At 42.1% G+C, this 21,798-nt stretch overlaps 1 protein-coding gene across 4 annotated transcripts in view; it reads left to right on the top strand.

The window, feature by feature from the left end:
- Positions 1-21,798, top strand: part of DPP10 (dipeptidyl peptidase like 10) — an 827,330-nt gene that overhangs the window by 768,416 nt on the left and 37,116 nt on the right. For all 4 annotated transcript variants that reach the window (XM_034785374.1, XM_034785373.1, XM_034785376.1 and 1 more), the window contains exons 11-13: positions 15,989-16,112; positions 19,343-19,381; positions 20,538-20,645. In XM_034785374.1, the coding sequence (XP_034641265.1) occupies positions 15,989-16,112; positions 19,343-19,381; positions 20,538-20,645 (271 nt within the window). The remainder of the gene's footprint in view (positions 1-15,988; positions 16,113-19,342; positions 19,382-20,537; positions 20,646-21,798) is intronic.

The following is a 21,798-nucleotide window of genomic DNA, read 5'->3' as shown; positions in this document are numbered from 1 at the left end:
GGTGGCTCTGCATTTTAATTTAATTTTAAATGATGGTTCTTAAACATTTTAAAAACCTTATTTACTTTACATACAACAATAGTTTAGTTATATATTATAGATTTATAGAAAGAGACCTTCTAAAAACATTACAATGTGTTACTGGCATGCAAAATCTTAAATCAGAGTGAATAAATGAAGACTCAGCACACCATTTCTGAAAGGTTGCCGACCCCTGCTAGTATTAACTTGTTTCAGCAATCAGTGTTTTGCAGTCCCATTTGTAATAAGATCAGCAAGGTGTTTCTCAAAAAAAAAGGGTCATGAGAGCCTTTAAACATTCTCTAGACTTTGGTTCACCTTTAGGGATTTTTTTTAAATAGAACTTTCGGGGTAAAAATCTTTCTGAAAATAGATACAGTGCATGCCTTAACCACTAAAGGTGAAATGTACTTCTCTATGCTCCCCTAAAGGTGCTCTATGCTTCCCTAAATAGATACAGTGCATGCCTTAACCACTAAAGGTGAAATGTACTTCTCTATGCTCATTTAGGGTTAGGAATTTAGGCCCAGATCCTTGAGTCCAGTTGAACCATGCTCAGTGCAGGATCTGAGAGGGTGGCAAAGCATGCCTCTGATTTAAGGAACATCTAGAATCTTGTTAGATCCCTATCATAAGTGAGAGCAGCTTCAGGGCTGCTCTAACCTATCCTGACTGCAAAAGCCCCCTTGGAGCCTTCTGCCAGCCCAGAATTGCTTAGGTGCTCTGGACATTCCCCGTATACATGAGGTTGTTGGGGGTGGTGTAGACTGGCAGTATGAGACTGGGATTTACCTACGCAAGTGTGTCCCAGATGTGCATCTGAGGTAAATTACTATTTTACACTGCAAAAGTGGTACAAAGGAACAGGAGACCCAGTGCCAACAATCTCATCCTTAAAGTGTCTGTGTTCTGAAAAGTAACTGCAAAAATTGTATCACTCAATGTTTCTAGTCACGATGTGTAACTAGATCCATTCTTCTTCAATGACATAGTTTTTTACTACATTTTCTGTCTCTCAATTTCTTGGGGCCAATATAAGGAGGAATGTCTGTGCAATACACAGAATTGTTGACTAAGAACCCAATTCTGTCCATGGAATGGGTGTTTTGCTCTTGATTTTAATGGGACTAGGATCAGGTCCTATGTTCCAATTGTAAAGCCAAATCTTAGTTACCTATACCTTTGCAGGTTTTGAAGACAGATGTCAATAGCTCAGTCAGGTAGGAAAGCTGTAACTGAGAGAAGTTGGAGAATTTTTATAATTGGTGATAGGGAAGTAGGAAAGACCCCAGCTAGATTTTCAAACCCCAGGTTGAGTTTTAGGACTGGCAGTTAGGGGCGGAAACAACAAACCATCCTGTATTTATTAGTTAAATTTGATCTGGAAATCACTGAGGAGCAAAAAAGAGAACCATACAACACCATTGTTAAGGAATCACAATTTAGAGTAGAGCTATGCCTTAAGGGACATTACATAGGTTCGTAGGGTCTTGGACTTGAGCTGGACCTGTGCACAGGGCCCAAAATATCTCAGCTATTTAATTTGTTTCCTTTTGGGATCAGCCCACTCCTTTTTTCTTAACCTTGTTGAGCTTGATGTTCTGTCTCTATGGCACTCTCATCCCCTTCTGATCAGGGGACGCTAATGATCCTACTGTGGATAATTTAACTTTTTAAAAAACTACATGATATTAAATCAGTTTGTTCTTTTAAAAAAATATTTAAATACCCCAATATAATTTTAAATGCCTGACAGAATGCTAAATGTCTGAATTTTGGTTTTATATTTACATGCTAAACCATATAATAAATGACTCCCAGACTTGGATTTTGTATGACAAATTTCAATAACCTCTCTGGTTATTTTTTTTTCTAATCAAGTTATAAACACTTGAAAAATTGGATTTGTGTAAATGCAGATAAAATTTAATAACCCTGCTGCCAGACTCCACTACCATCTTCATTGTTTGCAGTATTTCCACATCATCAGAGTCATTTATATTTGTATTTTCTGTTTCTGAATGAGGGAGATGGAGTAGTTGGATATTTTGGGGGAGGAGTAGTTTTTGTATTTATGTCAGTGTCTTTACCTAATTCTTGGTTTGGAATGGAAAGATTATTTGATTCTAACCTTTGATAGGAGGATGATTTTGTGGTGAAAGCACAGGATTGGCTGTGAAGAAACCTGGGCTCTATTTATAACTGGGCAAAATATTTTGGCTGAAATGTTTTTCATCTATAAATGCAGATTCAGGTCAACAAACATTTTAGAAATTTGTGTCAAATTTCATAGAACTGGAAGGAACCTTGAGAGGTCATCTAGTCCAGTCCCCTGCACTCATAGCAGGACTAAGTATTATCTAGAAATCCCTTAGAGGGTCTGACTAACCTGCTCTTAAAAATCTCCAATGATGGAGACTCCAAAACCTCCCTAGGCAATTTATTCCAGTGCTTAACCACCCTAACAGTTAGGAAGTTTTTCCTAATATCCAACCTAAACCTCCCTTGCTGCAATTTATGCCCATTGCTTCTTATCCTTAACTTGTTCAGAAGTTAAGAAAAACTTTTTTTCCCTCCTCCTTGTAACAACCTTTTACATACTTGAAAACTGTTATCATGTCCCCTCTCAGTCTTCTCTTTTCCAGACTAAACAAACCCAATTTTTTCAATCTTCCCTCATAGGTCATGTTTTCTAGACCTTTCATCATTTTTGTCACTCTCCTCTGTACTCTCCAATTTGTCCACATCCTTCCTGAAATGTGGCACTGGACACAATACTCCAGTTGAGGCCTAATCAGAGCAGAGTAGAGTGGAAGAATTACTTCTCATTTCTTGCTTACAACACTCCTGCTAATACATCCCAGAATTATGTTTGCTTTTTTTGCAACAATGTTACACTGTTAACTCATATTTAGCTTGTGGTCCACTATGACCGCCCAATCCCTTTCCGCTACCAGTACTTCTTCCTAGGCAGTCATTTCCCATAATGTATGTGTGCAACTGATTGTTCCTTCCTAAGTGGAGTACTTTGCATTTATCCGTATTGAATTTCATCTTATTTACTTCAGACCATTTCTCCAGTTTGTCCAGATCATTTTGAATTTGAATCCTATCCTCCAATGCACTTGCAACCCCTCCCAGCTTGGTATCATCCACAAACTTTATAAGTGTACTCTGTATGCCATTATCTAAATCATTGATGAAGATATTGAACAGATCCGGACCCAGAACCAATCCCTGCGGGACCCCACTCGTTATGCCCTTCCAGCATGACTATGAACCACTGATAACTACTCTCTGGGAACGGTTTTCCAACCAGTTTTGCACCCAGCTTATAGTAGCTCCATCTAGGTTGTATTTCCCTAGTTTGTTTATGAGAAGGTCATGCAAGACAGTATCAAAAGCTTTACTAAAGTCAAGATATACCATGTCTACTACTTCCCCCCATCCACAAGGCTTGCTACCCTGTCAAAGAAAGCTATCAGGTTGGTTTGATACAATTTGTTTTTGACAAATCAATGCTGTCCATTACTTATCACCTTATTATCTTTAAGATGTTTGCAAATCGATTGCTTCATTATTTGCTCCATTACCTTTCCAGGTACAGAAGTTAAGCTGTCTGGTCTGTAATTCCCTGGGTTGTCCTTATTTCCCTTTTTATAGATTGGCACTCTATTTGCTATTTTCCAATCTTCTGGAATCTCTCCCATCTTCCATGACTTCTCAAAGATAATCGCTAATGCCTCAGATATCTCCTCAGTCAGCTCCTTGAGTATTCTAGATGCATTTCATCAGGCCCTGGTGACTTGAAGACATTCTGTTTGTCCAAGTAATTTTTAACTTGTTCTTTCCCTATTTTAGCCTCTTCTGATCCTACCTCATTTTCACTGGCATTCACTGTGTTAGACATCCAATCACCACCAACCTTCTTGGTGAAAACTGAAACAAAGAAGTCATTAAGCACCTCTGCCATTTCCACATTTTCTGTTATTTCCCGCCTTCACCCCCATTGAGTAACGGGCTTACCCTGTCCTTGGTCTTCCTCTTGCTTCTAATGTATTTGTAATAAAATGTTCTTGTTACCCTGTATGTATCCAGCTAGTTTGATCTCATTTTGTGCCTTGATCTTTCTAATTTTGTCCTTACATACTTGTGTTCTTTGTTTATATTCATCCTTTGTAATTTGAACTAGCTTCTACTTTTCGTAGGATTCTCTTTTGATTTTTAGATCATTGCAGATCTCCTGGTTAAGCTAGGGTGGTCTCTTGCCATACTTCCTATCTTTCCTATACAGCGGGATAGTTTGCTTTTGTGCCCTTAATAATGTCTCTTTGAAAAACTTCAATTGTTTTTTCCCCTTAGACTTGCTTCCCATGGGAACTTACTTACCACCTCCCTGAGTTTGCTAAAGTCTGTCTTCTTGAAATCCATTGTCTTTATTTTGCTGTTGTCTCGCCTACCATTCCTTAGAATCATGAACTCATCATTTCATGATCACTTTCACCCAAGTTGCCTTCCACTTTCAAATTCTCAACCAGATCCTCCCTATTTGTCAAAATCAAATCTAGAACAGCCTCTCCCCTGGAAGCTGTCTCCACCTTCTGAAATAAAAAATTGCCTCCAATACATTCCAAGAACTTATGGGATAATCTGTGCCCTACTGTATTATTTTCCCAACAGATTCTGGGTAACTGAAGTCCCCCATCACCACCTAGTCCTGTGCTTTGGATGATTTTGTTAGCTGTTTAAAAAAAGCCTCATCCACCTCTTCTTCCTGGTTAGGTGGTCTGTAGTAGACCCCTACCAGGACATCACCCTTGCTTTTGATCCCTTTTATCCTTACCCAAAGACTTTCAACAAGTCTGTCTCCTATTTCCATCTCAACCACAGTCCAAGTGTGTACATTTTTAATATATAAGGCAACACCTCCTCCCTTTTCCCCTGCCTATCCTTCCTCAGCAAGCTGTACCCTTCTATACCAATATTCCAGTCATGTGTATTATCCCACAAAGTCTCTGTGATGCCAACTGTGTCATAGTTGTGTTTATTTACTAACATTTCTAGTTCTTCCTGCTTATTCCCCATACTTCTCACATTAGTATACAGACATCTAAGATACTGATTTGATTCCTCCCCCCCCCCAGTTCTGTCTTGTGTCTCCCTTATCCCTGCTATAACAGCCTCTGCTCCCCCTAAATTCCAAACCTTCTCCAATGTCTCCATATTCTTGACATACCTGTGGGCTTTGGTCACCTGCCCCCATCAAACCTAGTCTAAAGCCCTCCTCACTAGGTTAACCAGTCTGTATCCAAATATGCTCTTCCCCTTCCTTGATAGGTGGGCCCCATCTCTGCTTAGCAGTCCTTCTTCTGGGAACAGCATCCCATGGTCAAGGAAGCTGAAGACCTCCTGGTGCCACCGTCTTCGCAGCCACGCATTCACCTCCAGGATGCATCTGTCTCCGCTTGGGCCCCTACCCTTGACCGGAAGGATCAAAGAGAACACCACCTGCCCTCCCAACTCCTTCACCCGTACTCCCAGAGCCCAATTTGCCAAATTTTCATTCAACCCCTCCCCCAAAATCAAAATGTTTCATTTTAACATTTTCAAAATGAAACATTTAAATGTTTCAATTTGAAATGATTTTTGTTTAGAAATGTCCTTCAAGTTCATGGAAAAATAAATAAATACATTCCTAAATCAATATGAAACATTATTCGAATAACAGGTCGAATTAAACTTTTTGTTTGACTTGAAATGATTTTTTTTTTACTTTTCAATTCATTGTCTTCCTCCCACCCCCCACCAATTTTTCAGAACTGCCAGCAAAGCAACAAATCAATGATTTCCATAGCTCTAGCTCTAGTCCTAGCCCTGCTTACAGACTTGTTATGTGACAGGAGAATTCATTCCACCCTCTGTTCCCTCATCTGTAAAATGGTAGTAACAATACCTATCTCAGAGGTTTGTCTTAAAGGAGTAATCCATTAGTATCAGCATAGCAAATGGATGGAACGTGTTACGTAAATGCAAAGAACTAAAGTATTGTAATTTAATCATAAACATTATGGTCATCTGATCCTTCCCATTTAATATTTTCAAGTCCTTAAGCCCTTATCTGTCATTAATTTCCTATTTAACTTAATATTTATGTTATTTGTGTGTATTAGGGTGGTACTCAGGGGTCCAAACTGAGACTGGGAACTCATTGTTCTAGGTGCAGTGCAAACACGTGGTAAAAGAGTCTCTTCCCCAAAGAGGTTAGCATCTAAGTAGACAAGAGAGACATAGAACATAAGAACGGCAATACTGGGTCAGACCAAAGGTCCATCTAGCCCAGTATCCTATCTTCGGACAGAGGCCAATGCCAGGTGCCCCAGAAGGAACGAACAGAACAGGTAATCATCATATGATCCAACCCCTGTGACCCATTCCCAGCTTCTGGCAAACAGAGGCTAGGCCCACCATCCCTGCCCATCCTGGCTAATAGCCATTGATGGGCCTATCCTCCATGAACTTATCTAGTTCTTTTTTGAACCCTGTTTTAGTCTTGGCCTTCACAACATCCTCTGGCAAAAAGTTACACAACTGACTGTGTGTTGTATGAAAAAATACTTATTTTTGTTTGTTTTAAACCTCCTGCCTATTAATTTCATTTGGTGACTCCTAGTTCTTGTGGTATGAGAAGTAGTAAATAACACTTCCTTATTTACTTTCTCCTCACCAATCGTGATTTTATAGACCTCAGTCATATCCCCCCTTAGCCGTCTCTTTTCCAAGCTGCAAAGTCCCAGTCTTATTAAGCTCTCCTTATATGGAAGCCATTCCATATCCTTAATTGTTTTTGTTGCCCTTTTCTGAACCTTTTCCAATTCCAATATATCTTTTTTGAGACGGGGTGACCACATCTGCACGTAGTATTCAAGATGTGGGCGCACCATGGATTTATATAGCGGAAATATGATATTTTCTGTCTTATCTATCCCTTTCTTAATGATTCCCAACATTCTGTTCACTTTTTTGACTGCCACTGCACATTGAGTGGATGTTTTCAGAGAACTATCCACAGTGACTCCAATATCTCCTTCTTGAGTGGAAACAGCTAATGTAGACCCCCATCATTTTACATGTATAGTTGGGATTATGTGCATTAGTTTACATTTATCAATACTGAATTTCATCTGCCATTTTGTTGCCCAGTCACCCAGTTTTGTGAGATTCTTTTGTAGCTCTTCACAGTCTGCTTGGGACTTAACTATCTTGAGTAGTTTTGAATCATCTGGAAATTTTGCCACCTCACTGTTTACCCCTTTTTCCAGATCATTTATGAATATGTTGAATAGGACTGGTCCCAGTACAGACCCCCAGGGGACACCACTATTTACCTCTCTCCACTCTGAAAACTGACCATTTATTCCTACCCTTTGATTCCTATCTTTTAACCAGTTACTGATCCATGAGAGGATCTTTTGTCTTCTTCCATGACAGCTTACTTTACTTAAGAGCCTTTGGGACCTTGTCAAAGGCTTTCTGAAAATCTAAGTACACTATGTCCACTGGATCCCCTTTGTCCACATGCTTGTTGACCCCCTGAAAGAATTTTAGTAGATTGGCGAGGAATGATTTCCCTTTAAAAAAACTATGTTGACTCTTCCCCAACAAATTATGTTCATCTATGTGCCTGACAATTTTGTTCTTTACTATAGTTTGAACCAGTTTGCCCAGTACTGAAGTCAAACTTACAGGCCTGTAATTGCCAGCATCACCTCTGGAGCCCTTTTTACAAATTGGCATCACATTAGGTATCCTCCAGTCATTTGGTACAGAATCTGATTTAAATGATAGGTTAGAGACTACAGTTAGTAGTCCTGCAATTTCACATTTGAGTTCCTTCAGAACTCTTAGGTGAATACTATCTGGTCCTTATTACTGTTTAGTTTATCAATTTGTTCCAAAACCTCCTCTAATGACACCTCAATCTGGTACAGTTCCTCAGATTAGTCATCTAAAAAGAATGGCTCAGGTTTGGGAATCTCCCTCACATCCCCAGCCGTGAAGACCGGTGCAAAGAATTCATTTAGTTTCTCCACAATAGCCTTATCATCCTTGAATGCTCCTTTAGCATCTCGATTGTCCAGTGGCCCTACTGCTTGTTTATCAGGCTTCCTGCTTCTGATGTACACAGCATGGAAGACAGGAAATATTATTGTCCCCATTTTGCAGATGGGGAACTGAGCCACAGACATATTAAGATAATAGGTACTTAGCACCCACAACTCCAGCAGTTAATGGGAGCAACAGTTGCCTAGCATTTCTGAAAATCAGGCCCTAAGGCCCTGTTCCTCAAATACATTTAGATGCTTAAGAGGATCTGGGCCTAAGTGACTTGTCCAAAGTCACTCAGGAAGTCTGTGGTAGATCCATCAAACTGTATCTCCTGACTCCCAGTCTTTTTTCCTTAACCAAAAGACCAGCCTTCTTTCAATATAGCATGCAGCAGTACCCAATTGTAATAAGTTTGGTTACCTTGCAGAATTCATTTCTAGTTGCACAGTATTAACTTTTGCACCAGTGTCCATAAGTGCAAAAATTTCCAATTAGTACTCATATAGTACCTCTTTCTTATACACAGCAGTATAAATAATTAGAAAACACAATAAATATTTTAGGAAGTTATTCATGGGGCAAGAATCTAGTGTTTACCTTTCTTAGAAGACAATCTGCCAGTAAACTAAAAGAGCAACACAGCATAGCTTGTTCATGCTAACACACACTGTACTTATTCAACCAAATCCACAATTATTCATACAGTCACCATACAGTAGGGTACACCATCGTTCCATTGCCACAAGTGTTAAATAACAGAAACTTCCCGCTACTCTAATCGATAGATATGTTTCACAACCTATCCATTGGCTCTAAATTAGACTACAATGACTTCATTATAGAAAGTTGTCTGAATTTGCAAAATTGGAATTTTTCTTGGACTGATTCCTATTTTAAAGCTCAAAACATTTTTTTCAAATTATTCTAATTCAAATCTAGGTATCCACTCTTCAGGCGAATTTAGATTGTGAATGTAACTATGCTTTCAGTGTAATTCAATGCAAAGCCCTTTTCTTTGTTCAGATTATTGTCTCTGTTGACTTTGCTAAGCACTTAGCATGGCAGACAATAAGAAAATGCACATATCATCTCGTTCACGAGGTTCCCCAAACGCACAAGTGAGATAGGAGGATCATACATTCTTAAATGATAATTAATGTGTTAGCAATTATTATGCTATGAACATAACATACTGTCTCAATTTAGACCACCAAATTAAAGGAAAAAATTGTAAGAAAAGATTTTTGCTCTTTCAACTGAGTGTATCTCAAAGAAGGATGGATTGTGTGTGTGTGTGAGAGAGTGTGTAACATATATACATATATGCAAGTTCTGCCTATGTTGCCCAACACTACCAATTATCAGACCCTGTTTTCAGCTGCTCATAACTTCATCAAACTTTAACCATTCAGTCTGCAAGTTTACATGGTAGGTGTCTGCCCTAGGCTGATATATTCATTTTCAGCCAAAATGGTTGAGCCGTTTCAGAGAACAAGGCTAGGGAAAATCCATTTTTTCCCCCATATTAAAAAATTCAGGTGACTTTTTCTTTCAACATCTCTAGTGCCCCCATGATTTGGAGCAGGAACTTACCTGGGGGGAGGGATAGCTTAGGGTTACCATATGTTTGGATTTTCCCAGACATGTCCGGCTTTTTGGGCCTCAAATCCCCGTCCGGGGGGAAATCACAAAAAGCCGGGCATGTCCGGGAAAATAGGGAGGGAGGGCCCGGCGGTGCTCGGCTGGGGATGGGGCCGGCGGTGCAGGGCCGGCGCGGTGCTCGGCAGGGACTGGGGCCGGGGGCCGGGCCGGGGGCCGGCGCGGTGCTGGGCCGGGGGCGCGGGCACTTGTCCAGGGGCCGGTGCGGTGCGGTGCTTGGCCGGGGGCTGGAGCTGGTGCGGTGCTCGGCCAGGGACGCAGGCACTTGGCCGGGGGCCGGCGCCCCAGGGCCTGAGCCTGGCGGGAGACGCCAGGGCCAGAGCCTCTTGGCCTGGGCCGGCCGGCTGCCAGAGGGAGCCGCTCGGCCAGGGGGGCTGGACTGGGCCGCGCCGCACCCCGCCCCAGCTTACCTGCTGCCTCCCTGTTTCAGGCTTCCCGCAAACATTTGATTCACGGGAAGCAGGGGAGGGGGAGGACCAGGGGGCGGAGCGTTCAGGGGAGGGGGCAGAGTTGGGGTGGGGCTGGTGGCGGGGAAGGGGTGGAGTTGGGGCGGGGCCAGGGCCCATGGAGTGTCTTCCTTTTTAAAAATTAAAATATGGTAACCCTAGAGTAGCTCAGCAGTTTGAGCATTGGCCTGCTAAACCCAGGGTTATGAGTTCAATCCTTGAGGGTGCCATTTAGGGATCTGGGGCAAAAATCTATCTGGGGATTGGTCCTGCTTTGAGCAGGGGTTGGACTAGATGACCTCTTGAGGCTCTGTCCATCCCTGATATTCTATGACATGTGCTGCAAGGGAGGTGGCCTTTGTGTCAGAAATGTGCCTTGCAGTGTCCCCATGAAATCTGAGCAAATTTAGCCAGTTTATAAACCTCTAAAAATTACAGTTTGCACATGCTCTGTAGAGTCTTTTTCAATTTTAGCAGCTACAGACTGTGAAGAATCCATACTTACCGAGCATGCTCAAGCCTCTCTCAGCTCCTAATGTTAACCAGACTGTGGATGCACCATTCCCATAGAGTGACTTAGTATGCCCATTCCCCCCACAGCTCCTACATGTGACCAGGGAAGCACCATCCCTGCAGAACAACTGAGCATGCTCTAGCCCAGAGTCATACGGGCAAAGCCAGACTCTCTCTCTAATAGCTGCTTCCAGCTGATATGGGCCAGGGTGGGGCCAGGTACTGGAACTAAGAGCAGGGAACCAGTTTCTCCTGTACCGTCAATGACCACCCCCCCATCCACCCCCCAGCACCCAGGCAGAGTGGAAGATGAAGCTGTCTGATTCAAATGCAGAGAGAACAAAAGCCAGACAGCATGGGGGGAAGCAGTAGACTGGGAGAAGGAGTCTGGGACTGGCTGGGCAAGAAGACTGTGAGCTGGAGTGGAGGGGTACTTTGACTGGGAGTCAGGGGCACTGGGGAGGGGAGGCTGTGACTGGGAGCCAGGAAGAATATGGAGGCTGGGACTGGGAGCTGGAGGAGAGCGGTGGCTGAAACTGATGGGATAACATGGCTGGGACTGGGAACCAATGAGGGAAATGGCAACAGGAACTGTGACCTAGTTGGCTGGTAGGGAAAACACTAAGATTAGATGAGGAGCTGTGGGAGGGAAGGAGACTGGGATGAGTAAGCAATAAAGGGGGTCAGGGGTAGGTGGTAGGGAAGACTCATTTGACAAGGAACTGGAGTGCAGGGAATGAACTGGCACAAGAAGCCAGGGAAGGAAAAAACTGAGAGAAGGAGATGTGTGTGGGGTGGGATACTGAGATTGGATATGGAGCTTGAGGAGGAAGACTAGGACTGTAGCCAGTGTGGTGGGGTGGGAGGGAGAAGAAATAGATTGGACAAGGAGCCATAAAAGGAGATTAGGACTGGTTGGATAAGGAGACTGGGATGAAAATCTATGCCACTTTGTATAAATAAATAATTATTCAGTGGAGCAGAGACTGTAACCCTGGTTTGACCCCTCCCAGGTGAGTGCCCTAACCACCAGGCTATAGAGTCTTTCTCTCTCGCTCTCCCTCCCTCCTGCCCAATGAATGTTTATTATTTATACCAAGTGGAACAGCTTCAACAGGAGCTATTGAGACAGATGCACTCCTGAATACCCCACACCTCCGTGTGTATGGCACTCTCCTGGCTGGTGGGAGATCTGGATTCAGATCCCTGCTCTACATCAAGCAAAGGAGGATTTGAATCTGTCTCCTGCATCCAGGGTGACAGCTCGAACCACTGTGTGATTGCGTAAAAGAGGGGCACCACCACCGCCTGCTCCCCCTCCTTGGTTTACCTTGAGAAGGGACTGACCTGACTTAGGCATCTGATTCCAGGAGTGGGTTCACAGCTGTGAATTCCAAGTGGAAGGAGGCACCTCCCTCTGGCTCAGGGTTGGGTGCCTCGTTCCCTTTGAGGGGCGGGGCTTAGGCACCACTCCTCTACTGAGCATGTTGGCTTCTGTGAATCCCTAACTCTCCCCATGTGCTGAATGGGGAGTCTGGGCACTTCACTTTTACCATTACAGTAACTTGTCACTTAACGTTGTCCCGGTTAACATTGTTTCGTTGTTAGGTTGCTGATCAATTAGGGAACATGCTTGTTTAAAGTTGTGCCATGCTCCCTTATAATGTCATTTGGCAGCTGCCTGCTTTGTCCACTGTTTGCAGGAATCTCTGGAAGAGCAGCCCCTCCTTGTGGGGATTAGAACCAGGGGCGGCCAGCAGTCGCCCCCCATCAGCTCCCCTAAATTCCCTGTAAGGTATATGGCTCAGCAGCTGCCCAGCAGCAGTTCTGGTGCCCCCACCCGCCACCGTGCTGCTCCTGACCTGCCCTCTGCCTTGGAGCTGCTCCTGGGAGCTTCCTGCTTGCTGGGATGGGAGGAGAGGGGTGCTGATGTCAGGATGTCCCCCTCTTTCTGCCCCTCCCCAGCTCCATACCCCCTCTCCACAAAGTGGAGGAGGAGACAGTCACAGGGATCCGGGACAGAAAAGGGGGAGGGAGCTTGCAAGAAGCTGTTGTTTCCTGTCTGAACTGTCTGATCTGCTTAAATGCAATTTAAGGGCAATGTACTTGAAGTGTGGTCAGCGTACTTAAAGGGGCAATGAACGTCTCTCTCTCTCACTCATGCATGCATCCCCCAGCACTTTGGAAAGTCAACTAGGGTGACCAGACAGCAAATATGAAAAATCAGGACACGGGGTGGGGGGTAATAGGAGCCTATATTTTAAAAAAAGACCCAAAAATCGGGACTGCCCCTATAAAATCGGGACATCTGGTCATCCTAAAGTCAACACCTGTGCAGCCGTGCATGTGCTGTCAGGAGGAGGGAGTGGTGCGCTCCAGCTGGATAGCATGGGCTCATCATCATGTTCAGTTTTTGCAGGGAAGTGTTTGCAGTCACTGCCCTGTATCTATTGTGTTTCCTCCCTCCTACTGCCTTGGAGAGTGTGAGGCCACATTAACAACGGCGTATTAACCCTTGAGGGCTCAGACGAGTGCTAGTTCATCAGATAGCAGAAAGGCATTCCCTGGGAAATATTCCACCCTCTTACTCCATCACCTCAACCAAGCTTTATAATATTAAACTGTTTGTTTAAAATTGTTTAAAACTTATACTGTATATGTATATAATGTATTTTATCTGGCAAAAAAAAAATTCCTGCAACTTAACCCCCCTATTCACATTAATTCTTATGGGGAAATTGGATTTGCTTAAAATCATTTTGCATAAAGTCGCATTTTTCAGGAACATAACTATAACATTAAGTGAGGAGTTACTGTACTAGATAGCAGGATGCCTAACAGTGAGACATTGCAATTGCTAAGTACCCCTTGTGAATCTAGCCCCAGAAGGCCAAATTAAGGTCGCACAGGCAACCTTATTTATGGCATTTTTTACATTTTTGAATGCTTGACTTTGAAACTTTATTAATGTTCTTTTTGTGTATGTGATAGATAGATACAAATAAAAAATAAAAACATAAAAATAAAATATATGGAGATATACCTATCTCATAGAACTGGAAGGGACCCTGAAAGGTCATCAAATCTAGCCCCCTGCCTTCACTAGCAGGACCAAGTACTGATCTTTGCCCCAGATCCCTAAGTGGCCCCATCAAGGATTGGGCTCACAATCCTGGGTTTAACAGGCCAATGCTCAAACCACTGAGCTATCCCTCCCACCCATAGATTCAACCAAGTCCAGGAATATGTACTACAGGTAAGCATTACTTGGAGCTTGTCAAAATACTGTGCACCATCAATTTATAATTCCAGAAAGACACATGAAGGGGGGAGCCTTTATAAACAGGTCATAGAGTAGTGAATTTTGAAAGCAGTTGGTTTTTGTCAGCAGATAAGAAAATTAAAAGAATTTTTAAATGGTCTGTAATTTTTTCATGTATAGTGAACTAGAAGTACAATTAATCGTAGGTTCACATGATATTTGTTGGAAGGTTACCTTATGGTTTGGTTTAAACCACTGGTTTGATGTGGTTTGATATTAAATATTCAAAATACAAATACTGACCCCCTAGTCACTAGTTCCAGTCTGCATGTCAGATCACACTCTGGAAGAACATCCATATCACCTGGAGTCAGGTGGAAAAACAGGGAAGGATAGTCCCAGGCAAGGTGTGCCGATTTAGTTATTCTACCACATGCCATAAATATGGGGTCAAATTCAGACCTGGGTCATCTACATTGCTTTCCTGGGCCCATTATCTTTTGTGTGCAGCATCAAAACTTTCCTACAGGCTACCAATTGGCCATCCATGATGTAGTGAGATGTCTTTTGACTCTATAATAAATATCAACTGTTAACAAGTAATGAAGCTTCCATCAAAACTACATTAAAAAACTAATTAAGTGCAAGCTAACAAACCGAGGGGTTTAAAGTGGGACTGAATTTCTAGACACATTGTTTAAGTCCAATGCTGAGCATTTCTCAGCTGGACTGTAGAAGGTGTTAGCTGTCATAAGCAGTGAATTGAAGCAAGCATACCAAGTTTCTTTGTGATGACAAGCTGCAACAGGCCTTCTTAGTAACATCTTTAGTTTGACAGCATAACAGGGTTTCAGTAGGAGGTAGGTAGATATTCTGTGCCATTAAAATCTGTGTGTTGGACTCCTTTGCTGAGCCAAACATGTCTGGGGATGGACAGTTTGTCTGGTATTACAAGTTATTTGCTACAGTGAAAGTCGACTAACAGTGATACAGTGTCTGATTTCTCTTCATTCGGTCCCTGCATAGAATACTTACCGTGTATCAGTAAAAAGAACAGGAGTACTTGTGGCAGTGGCATTTTAAAATAATCCCACAAACCTTGCAAAGCAATGGTGGGTGGGTTTTTTTGGTTTGTTTTTTTGTGAGGCAGGGATTGAGTGTTTGTGCAGAAGTTTGTTTCTCTTAGTTTGATGTCTGCTATATGTCCAGGTGAGAGAAGCATCTGGCAAAGAAATACTGCAGTTTGCAGACTATTTTTTAAAAACAAATGCATTCATTAACACATGTGGTTAGTCTAGGAAAATTCAGGTGCAAGCTCTGTTTTCTCCTTTTACTTATTTGCTTCTAACACTAAACAGACAAATGAGAATGCAGGTAAATTGATTCTCCTTTTATTCTGACCATGACTCAATGACACAGTCCTGATTTGTTTCCAATACCTAACTTTCAGTGCTTTGCTCTAACCATAAGTCTCTTCTGTTTCATAAAAGACCTTACTCACTTGCACAAAGTTAAGTACATGTTTATGTGGTTTGCTGGATCAGCATCAAAATGGACAGTATATATTTTTGGAAAACTATTTTAAATATGGCAGTCATTTGACATATTTACAATCTGTATTTTATACAATTTAAATCTTCATTGCATAGTTTATTGCATATAGTCATGTGGGACAAAGGCTGTTGAAGGTGCGTATAGCTCACAGCTACTTAAAAGATTGCAAGATAACTGCTAAAGGAGCAGAAACTTCCCAGGCAAGCCACATGCCATAACCACTATTCCCAGTGGTAGCATCCATGACCCAATATATTTGTCATTTTGGTATCCAGTTCCATCCTTCAATACTGATGTTTTCACAGGGAACAACTCACTTCAGGCTTTGTTTTCCAGATTTGGTTTACTTACTATTATAATTTAAAACATTACACAACCTTATATAAATGATATAACCACTATATTTTAAAATTTGTGTTTACCTCAGAGAATACTACATCACTATGGTAAAGTGGGTAAGCAATACCAAGACACTGGTGAGATGGTTAAACAGACCACAGAACATTTCCATTCTTACAGTTTGTGAGACCACGACTGGGGCTTGTAGCAAGGTAAGTCAGATGTCCTTGTTTCTTTCTTTCACAGATTATATTCCTGATATTTATCCTTATGACCAGAAAAAGGTGCTTGGAGTTTAGTCTTCAGAATGCCTTTTGATGCCATAAGTACTAACTAAATATAATCCGATAACATGGAGATAAATGAAATGATAGAATTCCAGATTTTACGATGAAATGATTTCATGCAATCAGTAAAATCGAGAGACCTAATTTTCAGAGTTCCTATGCTTTGTTCATTATTTAACTTCAGTTGATCATCACCTCTGAAAATCAGGCATTTTACAGCTAGCTAATGCTGAGGCAAGATGTATCCCTTCAGGTATTTTCAGCTATCCAGTCACTGTTCTTTCTTCCAACATAGTTCCATTCCAGACCTTAGTATCTATAAAGGTTTGCATGGATTTAATGGAAAGATGCAGGGTAGCCCCCGGAGGCTCATTGTACATAAACAATATATTTTATGGTTAACATAACACTATGTTTTTTATTGAAATTGACATTTCTGGGAAGACCGAGGAGAGGCTTTCGTGGGCTTCAAAAGAAATCACATATGATGACTGTCATGGAGTCATAAGGATGTGTGAAGGGGAGCTAAAGTTCAGAACATTTAGTGGAGAAGATAATTTTTGTTTCCAAATTTCCTGCAGATAGAAGAAGCCATTGCTAAGACGTGCTGTTTCCACAGGAGCCCAATGTTGAAATAATATTTCACTTTTTATCCTGTAATATAGCCATGATAACACAGCTCTAAAAAGTGGCCAGTCTCATCAAAAGGAATGTTTATTGTAATGCTCTTGCTGCTGATTCTGACAGCAGCCTCTGTGTGGTGATAGAATGTGGCAGCATTTCAAAATGGAAGTTTTTTCACAAAGGGTCAGGACAACTCATGGTTCCTCATTTTCCCCTCACACAAACATGTCTTCACACCTGGTGGGTCCTGCTTGAATTGAAGACCATGATAACAATCTCCTTGAGTTCTATTAAAACAGGACTGGAAACTGGGTGTTCATACCTTTCTATTTCCAAAGACACATGCATCCATCACCCATCCCTCTTTATACTTTTTTTATATGTCTGGGTGCCTTCAGAAATATTTGTGAATGTACACCTTCATATGGATCACAAAAAGTGACAGGTACAGGAGAGTGGAGGCTGTTGCTAGGGTGTGATTGGATTGTGTACAAGAAAAAGAAAAGAATATTGTATAACACCTTTACGCTAACTGCTCTGTAGCACCTCTCAGAAATATTTTTTTCATTCGTATTGACTGCTGTCATAACTGGGAATCTCAAAAATACAAATGCTGCTGTCATGGCCCTGGGTAGCTGTGTCCAGTCCCTCAAGTGCACCCCTTTCAATACCCACCTCTCCCCTTTTCCTGGGGTGAAACCCAAGGATCCAACCACTCTGAATGGTTTCCAGAAGGGATCATGTGGATAGTAATAAAATGCAGTGACACAGAAGCAGCTTCTTCAAACAAAGTAGGATTTATTTGCCAAAAGGTTCATAGCATTGAGAGAAGTGGATTTAAAACAACAAAGAGACCCATACACATACTGTCTTACTTACCCTTAGCATTCACCACAAGCCCCTATGTAGATGTGTCTTATTCTTGGTGCCCCTTGTTCTCTTTGGGGAACAAGTTAACAGCCTGCTTGCTGCAGACATTTACTCGCAGTCAATCTATGTCAGCCTGCAGCAGCTGACAACTTCCTCCCATCTCCTTCCTGAGGCCAGCATATTTAAGGTTTAGGATTCCCTTGTATGCTAGGCTTAGCCTTGGGAAGAGTAAAGCAGTCTAGCCTGGACAGGTGTTATCAAAGCTTAGATAGCTATGATAACACCTTATCTTTGCCATTGTTTTGTTTCCTGTGGGTTTCCTTCTTACAAACTCATTTTGATCTACCTCCATATCAAGTAACCCACATAAACAAACACAGAGGTATGCACAATACTCATAAAAAATAACACAGATATTTCCACTTTGTCACAGCTCCCAGTAGACCGAGGGAAAGTTTAGCCATTGACTTCAGTGACAGTGGGACAAGATCATGGCTTTCTAAGTGAACTGAAAAATCCTCAGTGCAAGAATGTTTTACAGCATATATTACCATTTCAGTGCTAATGCATATGTAACTTCTATAAATATCTCAAGAGTTTATCAGTATTCATTTGCAATTCCCAAAACAAATGATCAAATTATTATAGCCATTGGAATTTCAGTTGATTGGATCCCACTTCTAGGGGTAGATCCTCAGCTGGTGTCAATTGTCATAACTTCAGTGCAGCTAAGACAATTCATACCAGCTGCAAATCTGTCCCATATTATTTTACTGGTAGATATATGAAGTACCTGGTTGTATGATATGGTGTAAAGGCAATGGCCCTATATGAAGCATGATATTGTAGATACTAAGATTTTGATGTATTCATTAAACTATTACCCATGAAACTAAACTAAACTAAACTATGACCCATGAAAAGCATGTTCAGATGAAAACAAATGATAGAAATCTGGTGCTGGCTGTTTAGCCAATGTTGCTGAAGGTCCTACAAATTTCCAGTTGTCAGATGATGCCTAGCGTTAAAAACCAAATATTCCTGTCTGTTCAAAGCTTTTTGATTGCTAATAAAAAAGGATTTTAAAAGATCTTATGCCCCTAGTTATCCTGGAAATTCAGAAAGACAGCTGTATTTATAATTCAATGATCATCTGTTAACCTTTTAAGTATTTATACATTTTTGGGATAATATCAATGGAAAGACTAGAACAGAGATTCTCAAACTGTGGGTTGGGACCCCAAAGTGGGTCACAAGACCATTTTAATGGGGTCGCCAGGCCTGATGTTAGACTTGCTGGGGCCTGGGGCTGAAGCCGAAGCCCGAGGGCTTCACCCTGGGTGGTAGGCTCAGCTTTGGCTTCAGCCCTGGGCAGGGCTCAGGTTGAGGCCCGCCACTCGGGACTGAAGCCCTTGGGTTTTGGCTTTGGCCCCCATGCCTGAGGCACCTGGGCTTGGGTGGACTCAGGCTTCAGTTCCCCCTCCTGGGGTAGTGTAATTTTTGTTGTCAAAAGGGGGTCATGGTGTAATGAAGTTTGAGAACCGCTGGGCTAGAGCTCTGTAACACAGGACACAAACATTAAATATAAGGAGTCATTTTGATTAATGCAAGGATTTTTTTTGGTCTGTATATATTTCATAAAGATAATTCTTCTCTTTTAGAAATATGAGATTACATCAGAAGTGTGGCTTTCTAAACAGGTATTGTATGAATGATGTCTGAAATGTGTAATGCATAGCTGCTTCTATTGTTACTTTTATCTCATTATTTCATTTCCTTTAATGAAATGTAAAATGACATTTTTGTTAAAATAAAATATTAACTTTTCAGGACCCCCACATTAATATAACATATGATCATCAGGAAAATGACTGTAAAAATTCAACATAGCGTATGTATTCTTGCACAGCAGATCTGACTTCTGTGTGCATTGATCTGCTGTCTTTTCAGAGAAAAATGTTTTTACTCCTTTTTTCCTCCTGTTCAAAACTGATGCAAAAGAGTAGAAGGGAAAGAGGTTGTATAGGGCTCCAGAGGAATGCTTGAAAATAATATAACAAAGTTCACACACATGAATTGTATATAGAACCAAAATGTCAGCAAATGGTTCCACTTTCACAGATTCAAATAAAAAATTCAACAGATTGCAAAAATGGATGAAACATACTTATTTAAAACACATTTCAGGTTCCATCTTGTAAGGTGTATGTAAGAAAAAGTCATTACAAATTATGATTTTATGGTAGGCGGTGTCCCTTTAACATTTCTATATGATGTTGGATTAGGAGATGCATAACAAGCAAAGTTACTAACACACTTCAACAGTCAATGGTAGGGCACTGATTCATCAAAGCACTTACATGTGCTTATGTCCATCCAAATTCAGAATCAGTGGCTTAAGTCCTGTTAAAACCAGGTTTGTTTTCCTGAATTGACGCAGTAGACAACATTTGTCACCATTATCAATAAAACGTGTTACTTTCATTATACATACACCATAAAGGAAACTCTCTAGTATTTCCAACACTAACGAAAGAGGACAATACCAAAAATCACATGAGAGAGAGTCAGTTTTGTGAGATTTTCAGCCCAAATTTTCAGGCAGAAGAGTTTTGAAAAAGCATCAGAATTTATAGCTGCTGAATTGAACCATATCTTAGAACCCTTTGAGGTTTAGCCATTCTAGTTCCACTATTTTTACCACAGTATATAGACCCGATTATGCTGAAAGTCGAAGGACACCTCTTTAATCTTCGTGTAAGCAACGGCAATCCACAGATTAGGCATCCAAGCTGCTTATTTGATGGAGAGTTTAATACGCAGTTTGAGACAACTAAAACAATTTTATATTTATAGAATGAGGAGCCAGTTTTCTCCAAAGATGGAAGTAAGTTCTTTACGATAGTTCCAGTGAAACAAGGTGGCCGGGGTGAATTCCACCACATAGCCATGCTTATTGTTCAGGTAAGTTTGTGTTTCAGTTCATATTTTTGGGGAGTGCTTGTATAATCCCCCAGGCATATTGGTAAGGGGTGTCCCTGGTGATGTCTTACACAAACAAAAGACTGCCCTCAGTAGACACTTGAGAGCCTCCACATATGTATAATGGGGATGGCCCTTTCTCTATCGTGACCACAGCTCTTCTGCACAACACATTTGTAGCACCATGTAGTCAGGAAGGTGGATGAACTCTCTCTCCATAGTAGGCTAGTGCCAAAGATGTTTAATAGATCTGTCAACAGCAAGCACTCACACAGCACCCAGTAGTCATTCTCTCTTCCTGTCTCCAGAACTAATCAGAGACATTGTTTGCTTTCTATATCCTCTATAACAAGATAATGCTCTGTATTAATGCAATAAGTTCCATATGAATATGGAAATCTTCAGAAATGCCCATTTTACTTTATATATATATATATAAATGTCAGTCCAGAACTCTGGGTGCACACACAAAATTTAATTGATAAAACATACACAGGAACTAGGGTTACCATTCGTCCGGATTCCCTGGGACATGTCCGGCTTTTTAAGCTAAAAATAGTGTCCGGGGGGAATTTGTAAATGTCCGGACTTCCCCCCCCATGCAGAGCACACGCGGCTAACAGTGCTGCCGGCCGGACGGTGTCACTTACATAGGGCTCCGACACTCAGCCAGAGAGGGCTCCTCCTCCTTCCTCCCTCCCTCCCTGCATCGCAGATTGGCTCCGGCAGTCTGGAGCTCCTCCCCCGCTGCTGCCCAGCAGCTCAGGCAGTTCCTGAGCAAGTTCACCAGACATTAGGTGAAGAAAGGCCAACAACAAGGGGGCCAGGGGATCGGAGAAGGGGCAGGGAGGTTTTGGAGGGGGCAGTCAAGAGACGGGGGGGTCGGGAGTTCGGGGGGGCTCTCGGGGGTGGGGGTGTGGATAAGGTTTTGGGCAGTCAGGGTACAGGTAGGGGGTAGGGTCCTGGGGGGCATTTGGGGGGGGTCTTAGGTGGGGGCAGTTAGGGGACAAGGAGCAGGGAGGCTTAGGTAGGGGGTGGGGTTCTGGAGGGCAGTTAGGAGCAGGGGTCCCAGGAGGGGGCAGTCAGGGGACAAGGGGGGGGTTGGGAGTTCTGGGGGGGGGGGTGTCGGGGGGCG

Source organism: Trachemys scripta, chromosome 11, assembly GCF_013100865.1.
Source record: "Trachemys scripta elegans isolate TJP31775 chromosome 11, CAS_Tse_1.0, whole genome shotgun sequence".
Lineage (NCBI taxonomy): Eukaryota > Metazoa > Chordata > Testudines > Emydidae > Trachemys > Trachemys scripta.
The sequence above is the reverse complement of the archived record's forward strand: the minus strand, read 5'-3'. Positions and strand labels throughout refer to the sequence as shown.